The following is an 18,542-nucleotide window of genomic DNA, read 5'->3' as shown; positions in this document are numbered from 1 at the left end:
TCCTCATATTTGCATATCTGATGGTTAATGACTAGTTAAACTGGATCCAAAAGTATCAGAATCATGTGTCGTAGTCACAAGTGTGTGTGCGCAGAGCAGCTCTCACACAACTGCACCACTCACCGACAGGATGGCACACGGTGGCTTGGACCCCAACGCATGGAGAGAAATCTTCAAAACTGAAGCAGCCAATCTTGAAGAAGAAAAAAAACACATATGGGATCTGGAGTTTGATGACTCCATCACACCCAAGTGGCCACAGCAAGGGTGGTCGGTGTGTAACTGGAAGACCAGTGGCAGGTCTGAACATTGTATTTTATTAATAGACAGGTTACATTAACTAAACTGACTTCTAAATTAACCAGATGCTTCCTTATGTTGTGATGTGGCATATTATGCCAGGTTGAATTAAGGGGAAATCAATAACTAATGATGCCAGATGATCTATATATAATGTTTACACTGTTGGTCATCCTGTAGGTGGTAACGTATGGTACATCTAAGAGAAATCTGAGGGAACTTCAGTGTCAAATAAAAATTGTGATCTGAATTGAAGCTAATGTTTTGCATGGGTGGAGTCACATGAAGCCTGCTGGTGACTGTGAACAGCAATCCTTTGTCCCTTTGTTTCTCTTTGGTGTTATGGTATTACTAGTATGTATTGGAGTGCTGTGGTGGTTTGGCTTGCTGTAAATTTGGAAACCTGTTTCTGTTGTTTTTGAAGGTTTCAATGTGACCTGTGTAGACGAACCTGGCCATCTAACCTGGTGAAGGTTGTTTTCATTATGCGCCTGAAAAATGGGCGAGGCATTGTAAAGACGAGGCTGTACCGTCAGAACTGCAAAATCTGCAAAAATGCACCAATGGTGAAGCCAGGCATCGACTCCACCAACATCCACTCCCTCATGCAGAGCCTGGTGAAAAAGATAAGACGAAAATGGTACGAAGAAGGCCAAGACCAAGGCAATCCTCACTTTGAGAGGATTGAAGTCAATCAACAACATGAGCCCCGGCACTGTGAGGCCTGCATTGAGGGCTACTGTGCCCAGATGGAATACTACTGAGCTTAAGAATGATGACCTGGTTTTCTTTCTTTTTGGTGATAGATTTTAATTAGATTTACTTACTCAGAACCTAATAACCTATTTCACTATGGAATGTACCAGTTGTTTGCTGAAAAACTTGGTTTTTGTTGCTTGTAACTGGGGACCTCTAGTAAAAGTAAAGCTGAGTAAATGAAAACTTAAATATTCCTGCATAACTATTGTTTGATCAATTACAGCATCAGATCAGTTTTCAGACTGGGTGGAGTATGGCAAACTGTACTGTGTGTGTTTCTACCTTGAAATAAAACAATTTGAGAAAAATAACATTATCAGTGTCATGGTTTGGGGATGTGGACACAAGTGCACTTTCAGTTTCCTCACCCTCAGCTGTTAAGGGGCATATAAAAGCTGAGTCACTCTGTTTGTACACATCAGCTGTCACAAAGTGTGTGTGTGTGTGTGCAGAGCAGCTCTCACACAGCTGCACCACTCACTGACAGGATGGCACATGGTGGCTTGGACCTCAACGCATGGAAACATATATTCATCATTGAAGCAGCCAATCTTGAACAAGAAAAAGAACACACATGGGATCTGGAGTTTGATGACTCCATCACACCAGAATGGCCACAGCAAGGTGGTCAGTGTGCAACTGGAACACCAGTGGCAGGTCTGAACAAAAGCTCAAAACTGTATTTTATTTATAGACAGGTTATGTTAACTAAACTGACCTCTAAATTAACCAGAAGTTTCTTTAAAATATTTCACTTCCTATGCATCCAAAGACATGTGGCATATTATACCAGGTTGAATTAAGGGGAAATCAATAAAATAATGACGCCAATGATCTATATATTTAATGTTTACACTGTTGGTCATCCTGTAGGTGGTAACGTATGATACATCTAAGAGAAATCTGAGGGAACTTCAGAGAGTCAAATAAAAATTGTGATCTGAATTGAAGCTAATATTTTGCATGGGTGAAGTCACATGAAGCCTGCTGGTTACTGTGAACAGCAATCCTTTGTCCCTTTGTTTTTCTTTGGTGTTATGGTATTACTAGTATGTAATGTACTGCTGTGGTGGTTTGGCTTGCTGTAAATTTGGAAACCTGTTCTTTTTGTTGTTTTTGAAGGTTTCGATGTGACCTGTGTAGACGAACCTGGCCATCTAACCTGGTGACAGTTGTTTTCATCATGCGCCTGAAAAATGGGCGAGGCATTGTAAAGACGAGGCTGTACCGTCAGAACTGCAAAATCTGCAAAAATGCACCAATGGTGAAGCCAGACGTCGACTCCACCAACATCCACTCCCTCATGGAGAGCCTGGTATAAAAGATAAGACGAAAATGGTATAAAGAAGGCCAAGACCAAGGCAATCCTCACTTTGGGAGGATTTATGTCAACCAACAACACGAGCCCAGGCACTGTGAGGCCTGTAAGGAAGGCTGCTGTGCCCGGATGAAATACTACAGAGCTTAAGAATGATGACCTAGTTGAATTTTTTCTTATTTTTTGGTGATATTTTATTATAATTTACTTACTTAGAACCTAATAACCTATTTCACTATGGATCTGTTTGATCAATTATAGCATCAGATCCGTTTTCAGACTGGGTGGACTATGGCAAACTAAATAAAAAAAATGGAGAACTATAACATTATTAGTGTCACAGTTTGGAGATGGGGACACAAGTGCAAAGGCAGCAGGCAGTAGTATGGCAAAACAAAGTCTCTTATTCTAGCAGTGGCTAGTCTGCCACGGTGATATCCAAAAACAAAGCTTGGCATAGAGTTCATTAAACACTCACAAGAACCCAAAAAACAATGTCTGAAGACGAAGTTCATGGCTTAGCATAGAGTTCACAAAAACATTCACGAGAAACATGATCCTCTTAGAACAAGGTTTGAAGGCTGGTAAGGCTTGGTGTGGCACACAAGGTAGCAGGGTAACAAACTGACAAAGGGGAGCACAGGACTTAAGTAGAGACAGACAACAAGACACAGGTGAACACAATCAGGGCGGAGCAGGTAATCACAAAAGGCGGGAAACAACAGGAAAACACAAAGAAGACGGGACTTTCAAAGTAAAACAGGAAGCACAGGACAGAACTACAACACAGCATAGACAGACACTACTAAGGACACCAAGATGCATCAGGAACTAAACAAAAACCCAGAGTAACACGAACACCAACCCTACAGCTACAAGGAAAATAATAACTGAACACAGGATTCAACAGAAACCCAAACCAAGGAGAACAATGCACTAAAGAAACACACACACAATCTGAGTATTCACAGAAATATAGTAAGCTCTCAAACACTCATTAGCCCTCCTTAGATAATATAGAAAAATGTTTGTTTGCACTGCTGAGGAATGTCTTCTGACTTTGTAAGGAAATCAGTAACATAGCATGAAAAGTGGCTGGCTGGCAGAGGGGGTTTGTTCTGACACACAACACGGCACACACTCTTCATTTGCCTGTGACCAACAGGTGTGACTGTGACCACTGTGGTCAGTCTTCACCCTCTGCATGTCACACAGTGAGGTACACTGCATTACCTGTGGGTTATGCTTGCTTTGTATGAAACCACCTACAAAGAAGGCAGCTGCTGTGTCTTGAGTTTTTCATTTCCCACATCATTTGCCAACAGTTTGTCCACAGCACGCTTTGATCACAGTGGCATTAAGTATATATATCTCAGCCACACAGGGTGAATTTAATCTGGAAGGTAGTCGACAGGTAAGCAGTGAGCCGTTAACAGCTTAAAGTTTTCAATGAGGCTTTGAAGAAGAGATTCTGCTGTGACCTTTCCACCTATGAGATATTGAAGAAACAGACAGCTCCTGGAATATCTCCAAAAGATGGCATCCAAGGACTCTACACTGAAGGTAAAGCAGTCCTCTATATGTTATAATGATAACCTTAAATAATAAATCCTTCAATCTGAATGAATTTACTTTACTGTAATTGCAGTGGCGCTTTCCCTTAGTGAAGTCCACCCTGGTTCTTTTCATTATTTTCATGCCAGGTAAGGACCTTTTCATATCGTGTGTTCACAATCACACAGTCAGACTCATGCCTGTCTCTGCATCCTGTCATCAGCTCTGTGCGGTACCATCCAGGTGAACTGCTCTCAGCCAAACCAACCAGCTCTGCTGGACGCCCTGACTCCAGTCTTTAACATGAGCGCCATTCGGCCTGTCAAGAACTCATCAACCCCCACCAACGTTATCACGTTCTTCACCTTGTATGGAATACTGGGAGTGGTATGTTCTAATAATGTTGCTGGGCTGAACTCTTTTTAGGATTCATGTTTTTGTCACATAAACATTTACTGCATTCATCATCTTCTGGTGTTTCAGGATGAAAAGGCTCAACTCCTGACAACTTACATCTGGCTAGATTATGTAAGTGGGGAAATCCTCCACCTTTGTGTCTGTATCAGTCATGTTAGCATGATTAAGGGACATTGCTTTATATTATGATGCACTCTTACACCAGCTGTGTTCTTTCAGTGGTGGAGGAACCAGTTTGTCAGTTGGGACCCAATCCAATGCGGTAGCAGCAACATTTCTCTGCCCAGAGACAAATTTTGGGTTCCAGACATTGTTATCAATGAATTGTGAGTATTGATTACATCATTTATGTAAACCATGCATTGTGCATAGTCTACATCTTCCTCATTGCTCTTATTTTGGAGACATTCCACCTTTTCCTCCTGTTCCGTTCTTACAGTATGGATGAGAACACAGCCCCACCCGTCCCATATGTGTACCTGTATAGTGATGGAGTGGTGCACGATGCTCAGCCTGTCAGAGTCGTCAGCTCCTGCAACCTCAACATCTACACCTTCCCATTTGACATACAGAACTGCACTTTGACTTTTTACTCCTACATCCACTTTGGTAAGACACTTCATCTTTGTTCCCTGTGTAGGTACAAATATGCTGTGCTGATATTACTTTCCTTTTGAGAAACTGCACAATTACTTGCAGTGAAGGAACTAAGTGTCTGATGTTTAGATACTTGCCTAACCAATACGTCTGCGTCCTCCATCATCCTCCATCATGCTCCATTATGCGATGTTGTTTTTCCCTTTTTTACTATCACCATTGTCCTCTTCACTTTTCCTCTCTCTTTCTCCAGCATTTGATATAACAATTAACCTTGGGAGATCTGCAGCAGATATCACAAGGGTCTCCAAGAGTGTGATGACCACCATGGGGGAATGGGAGCTGCTGGACATCACTTCCCACAAAATCATGGAGGATGATGACAAATTTGACTCGCTTACATTTCATGTAGGTTGAGTTAAATAAAAGAGTAAATCCTGAGTTACATCCTGAGGTACAGTTACCTGAAATTGTTTCTGTCTTCTTTCACAGATCAGAGTGAGGCGTCGGGCCATGCTGTATGTGGTGAACCTTCTGATCCCCAGCTGCTTCCTCATAACAGTGGACCTCTTCAGCTTCCTGCTGCCTCCACAGACTGTGGACCGATCCTCCTTCAAGATGACCCTCATCCTGGGCTACACCGTCTTCCTCCTCATCATGAACGACCTGCTGCCTATCACCGGAAACACCATTCCTCTCATGAGTCAGTATCACAAATACTGTCTGTGTTGACTCACTGAAGTTTGCTACAGTAGAGCTTAACTCTCCATTGAAATAATGTTAAGGCTTAAAGTAAGAGAATGGGTTTGGAGTGACAGGTCACTAGACGTCACTCGTTAGCAACCAAAAAACTAGACTTAATAGCTTAGAATAGATTTACATTAATTTACACATAAACATATGCATGGTTCAAATAAATAAATGTGTCAACCATGAATATGTGATCAATCATATTCTAACATTTATTCTGAGTCTTGATGAATACTCTCATCTCTCTCCATCTCTGTGCCAGATGTGTTCTTCTCTCTGTGCCTGGCTCTGATGGTGGCCAGTCTTCTAGAGACAATCCTCATCACCAACCTGCTGTTCGGGTCAGCTGACTTCTCTCCAGTCCCTAATTGGGTCAGAGTAGTCTTCCTGCAAATTCTAGGCTTTGTGGTTTGTCTGCCAAGAAAGAAAGAGGAACCAGGAGATTTAGGTAGGTAGTTTATGAGTGACTGAATTGTGGTGTAAATTAAACGATACAAATACTGTAAGTATAGAAAATCAACACATATATAGATGCATCATCCACTTAACTCTTTGTTTACAAGCAGAATTGGAGACCAGCACTGCCACAAAGTGTACAGCTGTTGAGCAGCTTACAGACACCAGGGGTCCCCCAGTGGAAGACAAGGCTCTGCTAGAGCTGAGGAACCTGAGCAAGGACCTGAAGGCCATCCGCCTTCAGGTGGAGCAGCAGAAAGGCAGCCGAAGTTCAGAGGAGTGGATCCAGGTGGGTTTCATCATAGACCGCCTGCTGTTTGGCCTCTACATCCTCTTCATATCAGTCAGCTTTGTCACCATCATCATTATCTGGGTGAACTCATACAGTCAGTAGATAATTTAGATAATTGCTGTTAATTTTAAGAGTAGTGACACAGCTGGAATTGTTTCAACAACTGTAATGCCAACATTCTTGGAGTCATCCCATTTAAGCAATACACATATAATGCAGTTATTTTACCTGTTTATAGCAATGAATGATCCTATTATCCTCCTGAACTTCCATTCTGCATCAGTTAGAAGCAGCTTTCAGACGTTTTTGTGTGCAATTTAAAAATGGAGGAAACCACTGTATTTAAAAAATAAAATAACTTGAAAAATTTTATTCAGTTTTTGATTGACATTTATTTCAAACATAACAAATGTTATGACTATTTCTTTTTTTTTGTTGGTATTCATGTCAGCTTTTAGTTGTAGCTTTAATTTCTGCAGAAAAAAAGAATAAAGCTAAACTACCACAGTGGTAAAATGTTATAGTTATAATATTATAATCTATCAACAACGTATTCTTTATACTCAGGTCTATAAAGACTACGATTGTTATTTTAACAAGATACTCTCTCATTAAAAAAGCTTCACCAAAAGTGAGATTTAGGTTAGATTTGTAGCCCATGTCCAATCCAGTTGGGAAGTTGTTGGGACAGTGTCCAAAAAAAATGGTGATGCTAGATGTAAGTAAGTGTAGTGTGCATGTAAAGTGGTCTATTTTAACTCAATATGATCTTTAATTTAACATGATCTTACCCAAAACCTAACAAAGTGGTTTCGGTCTCAGCAACTTAAAAAGGGAAGGTTCAAGTGACAAATAGGACAATAAGCCCAACATCTGGTACCATCTGTCCAACCTTTTTCAGACCTCTCTCGGTCTTCATATTAGCTACCATGTCTCCAATGACTAAGTTTTATATCTTAAAACAGATTTCAATAGAAACATTTGTGAATATTTCACAAAATACTGTTAAAAGGATAAAATCTGTGAAGCCAAGCCATCACCCACACACGCTCACCACACATAAAGAAGCACTTTTGACCCAGTGTTAATGTTTTTAGTGCTGCCCGCTGAAAGTCAAGCCGTGTAAGGTTCTATTCATCTTCATCTGCATCTCCCTGCTCATCAGTGGTGAGTACACCTGCTGTCCTTTACTAATAGTTTTGTCTGCATTGAAAAAAAGACAGAGACGTCACTGAAAATAGAGCAGTGGAGTTTTTTTTCGATCAAATCATGATGACAGGTGTTTACGCCTTTCCTCTGAAGCTTCATGCAGTTCCAGCATGCTGCGCTGCTCCCGACCTGACCCCCCTTCAATGCTGGAAGCCCTGGATCCGGTTTTCAACCTGAGCTCCATTCGACCTGTCATGAATTTATCAACCCCAACCAATGTCAGCATTTACTTCACTCTGTTTGGCATTTTGGGTGTGGTAAGTCACAAAGTCATGTCAGTAATAGGCCACTGCACAGCTTTTATTTATTCTACTCATCTGGAAATTGTTTTCATACAAACAATGTTTTGTTCTTCTCAGGATGAGAAGGCCCAAGTCTTGACAACGTATATCTGGCAAACTTTAGTAAGTGCTTAATCTAGCTGTGGTAACATCTGACATTTTAAAGTCTAATCAACTAATGTGATTCTGAACCTAGCTGGTTGTTTCTGTATGATCTGTGCTGCAGCAATGGACTAATGAGTTTTTCAGCTGGGATCCAGAAGAGTGTGGAGTATCATGGATTACAGTTCCAAGATCCAAGCTCTGGGTGCCAGATGTGGTCATCAATGAGTTGTAAGTCCTGTCTATTGATCTATACTGTGAGAACAAGGACACACATCATCAAGGGATCTCAACATGAGATTAACATGAGTCAGTTTATGATCTAACAAAAGAATTCAGTCTATCCAGGTGAGGCTGAGTCAATCAATAATGCAGTCCGATCTGCACACATTTATCTTTATAGGATTATATTTTTTTGTGGTCTTTCTGCAGCATGGAGAAAAACACAGCCCCCTTTGTCCCATATACCTACCTGTATTATAATGGCCATGTAATGGATTCACAACCTGTGAAAGTCATCAGCTCCTGCAGGCTCGACATATATGCGTTTCCATTTGACATTCAGAACTGCACTTTAACTTTCAACTCCTACATACACAAAAGTAAGAGCTGTGAATCCCAATTTGCAGTGCAGATATTTTATCAGTTAAAAAAGAACTGCTTAATCTGACACAACACTCTTGTGTTTCCAGACACAGATGTGCAGGTGTACCTGTCAGGGCCTGTAGAAGAAATATCTGAGCAATCTAAAAAAGTGATGACAACTATGGGTGAATGGGAGCTGATCAGAATCACAGCAAAGAAATTCGAACTACCATCAGCAGGTGGAGGGAATTATGAAGAGCTTTGCTTCTGTGTAAGACTTTATAAAGTTTTATACTATAAGATTTTTATGTATTAACACAACAAAGAACAGAGAAACTTGACTCCTGCAAACGTAATATGCTGCATGTATGGCAATCACATTATTCTGTCCATTAACATATTGGAGATTTACCAGCTGTTACATATACGCTGACTCCTCTGCAGGTAGTAGTGCGACGTCGGGCCACCTTGTATGTGGTGAACCTCCTGATACCCAGCTGCTTCCTGATTACAGTGGACCTGTTCAGCTTCATGTTGCCTCCTCAGAATGTTGACCGCTCTTTGTTCAAGATGACCCTTATCCTGGGCTACACTGTCTTCCTGCTCAACGTGAACAGCCTGCTTCCTGTTACAGGAGACACCATACCGCTTATAAGTCAGTAAGCAAAGCATGTATGGATACAGTCATTGGACAAAAATAGCACAATGCAGATTGAAATCATTGTGTATTCTTGGCTTCTAGATGTATTCCTCGGTCTTTGCCTGGCTCTGATGGTGGCCAGTCTACTAGAAACAATCATCATTACCAACCTCATGTGCGGCTCGGCTCACTATTCTCCAGTGCCTCGCTGGATCAGGGTATTTGTTCTTCACATCCTGGGCCGACTAGTTGGGCTCTCTCCAAAGCCTAGAGCACAAGAAGACACAGTAATCCCAAATCCTGCTGCACAAGGTGGGACGCCAGAACAAGGATGTGAATTTTGTCATATAGAGTCAGAGCTGCTGTCACATTTACCATTTCTTTCCTCTGCAGCAGAGGACAGCAAAACTCCAGACCACAAGGGGGAGCCAAAGGAGGACAAGGCTCTGCAGGAGCTGAGGAGCATGGGCACAGATCTGCAGGCCATCCGGTGTCAGGTGGAGCATCAGCTAAGTAGAGGCCAGGGCACAGAAGAGTGGATCCAGGTGGGGGCTGTCATAGACCGCCTGCTGTTCATCCTCTACATCCTCTTCATATCAGTCAGCTTCATCACCATCATCATTCTCTGGTCGAACTCATTCAACACATCATGACTTAATTTTTAGGTTTTTACCTAAATCATGATAAAATATACAAAATATATTAAAAAAGCTGTAGAATACCTTCGGTCAGTGTGTTGACATTTTGCTTAGGAAGAGTAGTGGGATGTGTTGTTGTCACAGTCACTTAGCTTAGCATGTCAGCATAATAAGTGGTGTATCTACTAATATACATGTCCACAAAACAATAAGGCACTTTGTAAGTTTGTGCTCTTTGTTTAATCCAGGTTATGTTGCAGCCTTGATAAATGTATGAATGTAAGATTTTCAATTACATTATAAATGTATAGTTTGTAGTTCATTACAACTGCTAGTAAATACAGTTACCTTACCACATATGTAAAACACAGTGCGTTAAAATTAAAAAGGGGGTGTTTTTAAGCTTAATTATCTAGTATTGTTCTGTTGTAGGAGTGGAATATACACTGCTCAAAAACTAAAAGGGAACACTTAAACATAACAATGTAACTCCAAGTCAATCCCACTACTGTGAAATCAACCTGTCTAATAGAAGCACAGCCCTCCATGTGCTAACCAGAGGTACCCTGGGATGAGATCCTCAGACCCTTTGTCAGACCATATGCTGGTGCAGTGGGCCCTGGGTTCCTTCTGATGCATGACAATGGTAGGCCTCATGTGGCTGAAGTGTGTCAGCAGTTCCTGCATGATGAAGGCATTGACATCATGTCTCATTCCATCCACCAACGCCACGTTGCACCAGAGACTGTCCTGGAGTTGACTGATGCTGATGGTCTGGGAGGAGATCTTTCAGGACAACATCCGCCGCCTCATTGGGATCATGCCCAGACATTGTAGGGAGGTCATACAGGCACATGGAGGCCACACATATCACTGAGAAGAAATTAACAAAGATATTGGGGGCAGCTAACACTTTCTTTGGGTAAATGCATAGAGTGATTGTAAGGTTTTGACGTTGGCAGACTCCCATGGGTGGCAGGTGTTGAAAAATAAAATGGGTGAATGGTTACTGGAGGTGTGAAAGAACAAGTTCTACTCCGTCCTGTTACACCTTCTTTCCAAAACCTCCTGACACAAACACATATGTACATGTTTAATATTTATCAAACATAAGTGTATATTTAGCTTTTTTTTGTTTGTTTGTTTTATAAGTTTGTTGTTGATTTTTGTTTTTTTAGTTTAGGTTAGTCCACAATTTCACTTTAGTCTAGGCAATGTGGAGCGGTTAGTGATAGTGAGGTCTCCCAGGAATTAAAGTTCATCATTATAATGTCTCACTAAGAAACAAAAACAGCTGTGTGTGTGTGTGTGTGTGTGTGTGTGTGTGTGTGTGTGCGTACACATATACAGGAGGAGCAGTTCTTTCTACATTATTAGATCTACAGTTGTGGAGAATGTTTAGTGCATGTGAAACTTTCAGCATGAGTCTGAATGAGCAAAGAATGACCTTTATCGCAGGATTACTCCTGATGTCAGGTACTGGTAACTTTGTTTTACTCACTAATAGTTCATAGTAGAAGCAGCTTCTTCTTTTTTTAACAGAGTGCTACTACTATTTTTGATTTAAGTAGTCTATCCTGTCTCTTTCAGGTGCAAATTGTTTACGCGTTAATTCTAATTCAATAATTATTCAAAGTGTGCATATATATTTTTCCTCGAAGATATTTTTGAAATTTTTTATTAATATTATGAATTTGTGTTTTGAATTTTCAAGCTTGAATGCAAAGCTCTATGCATATTTTTGCAGTTAGTAGCTTTTAATTCCTTAAGCAACATGTCTCCTTTTGTTCAGTGTCTCTGTGTTGTGGTAAACTGTCGTGCCACGAAGGCCACAGTGGGCCGACCTACGAGTCCATGCAGGCTGTCTTTGACCTCCAGTCCTTCAGACCAGCCGTAAACCTCAGCAACCCCACCATCACCAACATCTCCTTCACCTTGTATGCTGTCCTCGGGGTGGTGAGTGTTTAACTAACAACCGCAAGGGTCGCACATTTAGTTCATATCACTGATAATTTTATTATTAACTGTTGTCATTTCAGAATGAGAAAACACAGATACTCACTACTTTCTTGTGGCTGAGGCTGGTAAGCTGCTTTGAAATATAGAATGCACTGTTATGGAATTTGATGAATTTTAATTACCAGCCAAAACAAACTTTATGTTAAAAGTTTTTAGACTATATTAATATTTCAATTCACGACAGTACTGGCAACATGAGTTCCTGGTTTGGGACCCTGATGAGTGTGACGGAGTGACCAGGATTTCTCTACCCGTGAGGCAGCTCTGGTCTCCAGACATCATTGTTTATGAGTTGTAAGTGTTGCATAGATACTTCACAGTGAAGCCTGTGACCACTAGGTGGCTCCTGTGAGCAGGAGATGATATAACAATAGAGATAATAAGCTGCATGCAAAGTGTTGTTGACACAGATCTGTAGGAGCTCACACCTCAGAGCTGCTAACAGGTTTGCAAACAGTCAGGTATACCTTAGTCCTGATACAATCTGGCAAAAAAAAAATGGACAACTGAGCTGTCCAGATTATGTGAGGCTATACTCTCTGAGGTGGCATGAGGCAACAGTCCTAGAGGCAACAGTTGCTAGTCCTCCTAGGCTTACACAGGGCAGTTTTGTTTTGTGAACACAGACAGATCTGTTACTCATCTAAATGATGGGAAGCCACAGGCTGAGATTTCAAACCACATGTTGAAGGCCCTCAGGAAAACAGGCTGATGATCTCCATTTTAAATACAGTGAGCTATTAATCTATGTCTATGTCTATACACACCTTGTCTGTGTGGTTTTTCCACTTCCAACCCTCCTCAGCGTGGATGATGACGTCTCCCAGGCATGTCCTTATGTCTACGTTAACCACACGGGTCACATCCGCTGGGACAGGATGTTGCGGCTCGTCTCCGCCTGCAACCTTGAGATCTTCAGTTTTCCTTTTGACGTGCAGAACTGTACCTTTACCTTCGGCTCCTACATGCACACCAGTAAGAAAGGAATTCTTATTATGTACACAAACATAAACTATATAATTGTCTCTGCAGCTTTTCCTCTCTGCTCTTCTTTCCTCGTTGATAGTTCGGGATGTGAGGGTCAGTCCCGCTCTGACCTTTAAGGAGATGTCTGGGAACTCTAAACGTTACCTGGAAGCCAGTGGAGAGTGGGAGCTGGTGGACATACTGGGAGAGACTTCCATCCTGCAGTTTGGGATTGACGAGTGGGACATCATCACCTTCTGGGTCAGACAACACAAAGATTGTGTGTTAGCATCACAGTAGTACCTGTTACATAAACAAAAAAGAGTGTGTTTGTTTCAAATCTTCCTCTCATCCTCACCAGGTGGTCATAAAGAGGCGTCCAGTGCTCTACGTGGTCAACCTGCTGATCCCGAGCTCCTTCCTCATGCTCATCGATATTCTGTCCTTCTACCTGCCGCCCCACAGCGTCGACCGCGCATCCTTCAAAATGACCCTCATCCTGGGCTACACCGTCTTCCTGCTCATCATGAACGACCTCCTGCCCAGCACAGCAAATGGCACTCCTATCATAGGTCAGAGGTGGTGATACAGTCTATGTGTGGGGTCCAAGTTCAGAAACAGAATTCACCCTAACATGTGCTTCATCTTGTTGATCTGGTCTTTATCATAGGTATCTATTTCTCTGTGTGTCTGGCCCTCATGGTCATCAGCCTGCTGGAGACAGTCATCATTACAAATGTGCTCCACCACAACTCCATGAAGTATCAGGAGGTTCCAAACTGGGTCAGGGTGGTCGTCCTCAAACACATTGCAAGGCTTATCTGCTATCGCTGGCCAGATGACGTCCGGCTGCCTACTGTCCAACCATCCAACAATAAAACGGAAACTTCCAACGGCAGCTCAGGACAATGCGTCATCCAAGAGACCAGCCAGGCGCCTGCAGAACACCAGACCAGCAGCACAGGTAATGAGCAGCCACTGCTGTTAAGAATTTGTTAGTGTATTGTAATCAGTTTTAATGTTGCATAATTCTCCAGGGAGCACAGCTCCCCCTGAGCTGCAGCAGATCTGTCACTACCTGCGTGACCTACGCAACCACCTGACCTCCCTGCAAAAGGAGAGCGAGTTACAGGACCAGTGGTGCCACGTGGGGTATGTTCTAGACTACCTGCTGTTCCGCATCTATCTGCTGTTGATCACCTTCTACGCCCTGGTCATCATCTCCATGTGGTGCATCTGGATCAGCCAGTCCTAACTGAAGAAGAAGAAGAATTCAGAATGCAAGAATAAAACCTGTTTCTTGATACGGTAAAGAAAAACCCAGATCATGTAGCACTGATGCTTATAAAGTCAGAACAATAAAGTGTAATTAAATCAAGATACAGCCTTTGTTTTCTTCAACACACAGATGTATAACACTTTACACAGCTGTCTGCTTTGGTTCCAGCTGTCATGAATATAGGTCGTTGACTCATACAATACAAATCCACACAAAGATGATTTAAGATCCTGTTGTAAATCCAAACACTCATAATGCAAATATAATAATGAAAGTGTGCATCTCTGCAGCCTAAAGGCTGACGTCACGCTCCTGTGCGTCTAAGTCAATATTAGCCTCTGGAGGAGGTGATAACTTTCAATAACTGACAAGCTCACGCTGCTCTGGTAGAAGATCAATCTCTCCATCCATCCGTCTGAGGGGACAGGCATCGTTTTGTCTTCGGGATTGGGTCATTTTGAGGACTGGAAATGGCAGTGGTCAAGCCTGCTGAGCTCATCTTCATCAGTGTCATGCTGCTTCACGGTAAGGAAGGAAGACATTTTAACGATTAAATAAATAAAACTAAAGCGGATGGCTATTAATTAAATAAATGAAGCTCTGTCACTTTTGACACTATAACGGCAAACTAAAGCAAAAAAATAAAAGATGTTCCTCTATCATAATGTACTAACAGCTCTATTAAATTATAGCTTAATGTCATAATGAATTTTGTTCCTATAGGGATTGTTTGCAGCTTTTATTTAGGAAAAAAAATACGTTTGTAAGAGTCTGAGACACACAAATGCTGCTGTGGTTCAAGTTCACCACAATTTCTATAAACCAAAAGGAACCTCACTTATCAAATAATGTGTCGGCCAACTTACAGAAGAGCAGGACAAATGTGGCAACTGAGTGGATGAAGATTTTATCTCTCATCAAACAAATGTTTTTGTTTGTCTAGAATAAAGCTGATTCAGATTCATGTGGTGAACTTTGTTTCCACTTTTTCTTTTCTTTCCTCAATGCAGGTTTAGTTGCAGCTTTTAACTGCAGCAGTCCGACTCCAGCAGCACTTTTCACAGAATTGGAGAATAACTTATTTTCTAAGAAACTAGTGCCGCCTGTACAAAGCTTTCAAAAACCACTTAATGTGACCATCAGCATCACCTTGGTGGGAGTTCTAGGAGTGGTAAGTCTACACACACACACACACACACACACACAATGTCTCAATTCATTGTTTTCTAAAGTCCTCTGACTCTAATGATTATTATTACATCATATTTGTAGGATGAAAAGTCACAAACTCTGAGTTCAGTTTTATGGGAAGTCCTGGTATGTTTTTATTCACTGAAATAAAATCATCAATCAAAGGTTTACATGTGTGTTTCTGTAATGAGACCATGGTTTCACATTATATAGTTTTTTTTTAATGTTTTTGTTTTATGTAGGAGTGGGATATCGACGGACTGAGCTGGGATGAAGAGGAATGTGGGGCGAGTAGAGTCTCCATCCCTCGGGATAATCTCTGGGTCCCAGACATTCACATCACAGAATTGTAAGGTTTTTTGGTTTTTAAATAAATCTGAAAGATAAAAAAAATATCTACCAATGACTTGTTTCTGTTCTACTTCAGTGTGGACGACAACAATTTCCCCATAACTCCTTACGTCTACCTATCTAACACAGGACATGTGTTTGATGATAAACCAATAAGAGTGGTCAGCTCCTGCCCATTAGGCATCTACACTTTCCCATTTGATGTGCAAAACTGTACGCTGACATTTGGATCATATCTACACGTTGGTAATAAAAGTTATTATTACTATTATTATTACTGTTAGAATATGTAACTCAAAACATCTAAAACAAACTCCTGTGCTGTTAAATGTAACTTTAGCTACGGACATAAGGATGATTCAAGGAGCCTCAGCTCAAGTTATCCTGGGGGAGTCCAGGAAAGTGATGGAGACCAATGGCGAGTGGGAGCTGGCAGATATCGGCATAGCCCATTCCACTCTGGCTCTGGATGGTGGAAACTTCTCTGAGATCAAATACTTTGTACGCTCTTTCTTTCCCCTTTATAGTGTCTCTATTTACCACAATACATACATAACCCCGCTTTTATTCCTGCACTGTACCTGACAAACAAAAATGTACTTTATTCCCTGAACACTCATGCTCATGGTACATATTGTCAATGTTTTGTACCTGTTTCTTCCAAAGATCGTTCTGAGACGCAGGCCGACCATGTATGTGGTGAACCTCCTGATCCCCAGCTGCTTTCTCCTTGCACTGGATCTCTTCAGCTTCATATTACCTCCAGCAAGTGTGGACCGATCCTCCTTCAAGATGACCCTCATCCTGGGTTACACCGTCTTCCTGCTCATCATGAACGACCTGCTGCCCATCACTGGGGAAGAGACACCTCTCCTGAGTGAGTGACCCTGGTACAAAGTTAAAAATGCTCTTAGTGATACACTGAATCGAAGTAGCATCATTGACTCTTACTACCATAATATTTTCATGGATGAACTCTTAAAATCTATACTGCTGATTTTATCAGCTGATATTTTGGGTCATATTTATTCAGAAAGGAATCACAAACCTTTAAGCAGCACTGTAAATCTTCTCCCACAGCTCCCAGACATTGTGGGCTCCACCCTCTGTAAACTCTGCAGCGAGTGTGTTTATTTGGTCTGTTTGAGTATCTTCCGTGCTGATGGTCAGGATCATGTCTCACACGAGATGACAGGTTTTTCTAGTTGTTAAGTAAATATTCTTTTATAAAGAAGATCCTGAACTGTCAGAATTCTATTAGACCTGAAGCTGGAGGACGAGCGTGCATGTGCAGCATATGACTGTGGCTTTTACTGGACTTGATGTGTGTGTTCCTGCAGATGTTTTCTTCTCCATCAGTCTGGCTCTGATGGTGGCCAGCCTGCTGGAGACGGTGTTCATCACAAACATCCAGTTCAGCTCGGGTGAATACAGCGCCGTGCCTCACTGGCTCCGTGTGTTTGTGTTGCATTATGTGGCTGTTGTAGTTTGCCTGCCGCCAAAGAAAAAGAGCAACAGAGTCACAGTCCACATCAGCCCAGCCTGTAAAGGTATATTCTTCTTTTCTTCTATTCAAAAGAGACAAAGATATTCTGACAAGCTGCTCGATGTTTTTGACAGAACCGGTAAGGAATACAAACACCACAAACCTGTCAGTGAGTGAGGGCATCTATAATGACACACCAGCAGTGAAACCGCCTACAACACCACTGGTTCTCCAGCCCCGTTCATCACCTGTGGATCCGGCACTGGATGAACTGAGGAGGCTGAGTAGAGACCTCACATCCATTCGCCTTCAGGTAGACAAATACTTCCAGGGATCCAAAACATCTCAGGAATGGCAGATGATCGGGGAAGTGATCGACCGGCTGCTGTTCTATTTGTACCTCTTCTTCATCATAGCCAGCTTAGTCACAATTTCAGGTATCTGGGCCTGGAATAACTCATATGTAAAGTCATAGTAACAGATTTATAATATTCCAGAGGGAGGTCATATGAAGCAATTTTGTTTGGTATAAGATTTTTTTTCCCATCTCAGTATCATCGTGTATTTCCATGTATTCTCCTTGCAACAAGTCAGATACTGATATTTTCACTGGGACCACAAGCTCCAACACCCCTACAACTTCTTTACATCCCAAATCTGCACATATTTATCTCAGTGAGACTATGAGATTATTCTCAATTTGTACAATGACACTATGTATAGTTTATAATGTATATTTGTTACTCATTTTGAAGTAGCTTTGTTTGTGTATGTGACATATGCTGTGAAGTAGGAAAATGTTGTAGTCCCTTTAAGTACAGGCTCCTACCCGAACTCCAAAGTTTCCCATTACTAGTGCAGGTGATACAGATGCTCTCATGCAAAGACAGAGGTGTCATCAGAGTGATTCTGGAAATAGCTGCAGTTTGGGGGCTGAAAACACACATCCTGACTAAACAAAGTAACTCTGAACCTGACTGTCTCACTGCAAGAGACACAGAAGCATTTCAATGCTTATTCTATTTTGTATTAATATTTTTCAGTGGAGAAACACACTGTATTTGTCTTGTGTAAAATAAAGTTATCATGCAGTAGCAGTTAAAATACTTTTTGTAATAATAAACATAGGTGCTAATAATAAAATATGTAACTTTAGACAACAATAACAATAATTAATAAAAATCTGTTCTCATATTTGCCCCAGATGTTAAGTCTGACCACCTTATGATCACAAAACAGAAGCTCAGACTGTAGCTGATAAATATCCTATGTATCCTACCACCAGACATACTTAGTTCTTGACTAATGTCATCCACCGCTGACACATTACTGCCCCCTTGTGGTGCGGCTGC

The 18,542-nt window shown here is 41.6% G+C and overlaps 3 protein-coding genes and 1 long non-coding RNA gene across 4 annotated transcripts; 3 read left to right on the top strand and 1 right to left on the bottom strand.

The window, feature by feature from the left end:
- Positions 1-84: 84 nt before the first annotated feature.
- LOC114434495 (receptor-transporting protein 3-like) lies at positions 85-3,833 on the top strand. The gene is made up of 3 exons (XM_028403788.1): positions 85-300; positions 2,182-2,374; positions 3,703-3,833. Exons 1-3 carry the CDS (start codon positions 131-133, stop codon positions 3,721-3,723), a joined length of 384 nt encoding a protein of 127 aa, XP_028259589.1. The 5' UTR covers positions 85-130; the 3' UTR covers positions 3,724-3,833.
- Positions 3,758-9,976, top strand: LOC114434494 (5-hydroxytryptamine receptor 3A-like). Its single transcript, XM_028403787.1, has 19 exons — positions 3,758-3,940; positions 4,026-4,080; positions 4,155-4,318; positions 4,415-4,459; positions 4,568-4,674; positions 4,788-4,957; positions 5,199-5,353; positions 5,438-5,648; positions 5,958-6,143; positions 6,262-6,440; positions 7,541-7,610; positions 7,746-7,909; positions 8,012-8,056; positions 8,160-8,266; positions 8,468-8,637; positions 8,728-8,891; positions 9,065-9,275; positions 9,363-9,572; positions 9,618-9,976. The coding sequence occupies exons 1-19, from the start codon at positions 3,914-3,916 to the stop codon at positions 9,911-9,913; spliced, it is 2,736 nt and encodes a 911-aa protein (XP_028259588.1). The 5' UTR covers positions 3,758-3,913; the 3' UTR covers positions 9,914-9,976.
- On the bottom strand, positions 8,761-9,751 carry LOC114434496 (uncharacterized). The gene is made up of 3 exons (XR_003670495.1): positions 9,636-9,751; positions 9,431-9,527; positions 8,761-9,245 (listed from the first exon to the last, which is right to left on the bottom strand). It is a non-coding gene; the product is annotated as an uncharacterized LOC114434496 (long non-coding RNA).
- Positions 9,977-11,319: 1,343 nt separating the features above from the next.
- LOC114434618 (uncharacterized) lies at positions 11,320-18,076 on the top strand. Its single transcript, XM_028403938.1, has 17 exons — positions 11,320-11,374; positions 11,691-11,854; positions 11,938-11,982; positions 12,102-12,211; positions 12,723-12,892; positions 12,984-13,144; positions 13,245-13,455; positions 13,554-13,847; positions 13,921-14,113; positions 15,306-15,333; positions 15,435-15,479; positions 15,596-15,702; positions 15,781-15,950; positions 16,045-16,205; positions 16,371-16,581; positions 17,045-17,254; positions 17,325-18,076. The coding sequence occupies exons 1-17, from the start codon at positions 11,320-11,322 to the stop codon at positions 17,663-17,665; spliced, it is 2,676 nt and encodes an 891-aa protein (XP_028259739.1). The 3' UTR covers positions 17,666-18,076.
- Positions 18,077-18,542: the final 466 nt, after the last annotated feature.

The sequence above is a fragment of the Parambassis ranga genome, chromosome 4, assembly GCF_900634625.1.
Source record: "Parambassis ranga chromosome 4, fParRan2.1, whole genome shotgun sequence".
NCBI lineage: Eukaryota > Metazoa > Chordata > Actinopteri > Ambassidae > Parambassis > Parambassis ranga.
The sequence above is the reverse complement of the archived record's forward strand: the minus strand, read 5'-3'. Positions and strand labels throughout refer to the sequence as shown.

Bases quoted from the DNA above. Each gene is read 5' to 3' on its own strand.
- LOC114434495 (XM_028403788.1), top strand. From the start codon at position 131: ATGGCACACGGTGGCTTGGACCCCAACGCATGGAGAGAAATCTTCAAA. The intron at 301-2,181 runs GTCTGAACATTG...TTGTTTTTGAAG, and splicing joins AACTGGAAGACCAGTGGCAG to GTTTCGATGTGACCTGTGTA. The intron at 2,375-3,702 runs GTATAAAAGATA...ATTTGCCAACAG, and splicing joins ACTCCCTCATGGAGAGCCTG to TTTGTCCACAGCACGCTTTG.
- LOC114434494 (XM_028403787.1), top strand. From the start codon at position 3,914: ATGGCATCCAAGGACTCTACACTGAAG. The intron at 8,057-8,159 runs GTAAGTGCTTAA...TCTGTGCTGCAG, and splicing joins CGTATATCTGGCAAACTTTA to CAATGGACTAATGAGTTTTT. The intron at 8,892-9,064 runs GTAAGACTTTAT...ACTCCTCTGCAG, and splicing joins ATGAAGAGCTTTGCTTCTGT to GTAGTAGTGCGACGTCGGGC.
- LOC114434618 (XM_028403938.1), top strand. From the start codon at position 11,320: ATGAGTCTGAATGAGCAAAGAATGACCTTTATCGCAGGATTACTCCTG. The intron at 12,893-12,983 runs GTAAGAAAGGAA...CCTCGTTGATAG, and splicing joins CGGCTCCTACATGCACACCA to TTCGGGATGTGAGGGTCAGT. The intron at 13,848-13,920 runs GTAATGAGCAGC...ATAATTCTCCAG, and splicing joins ACACCAGACCAGCAGCACAG to GGAGCACAGCTCCCCCTGAG.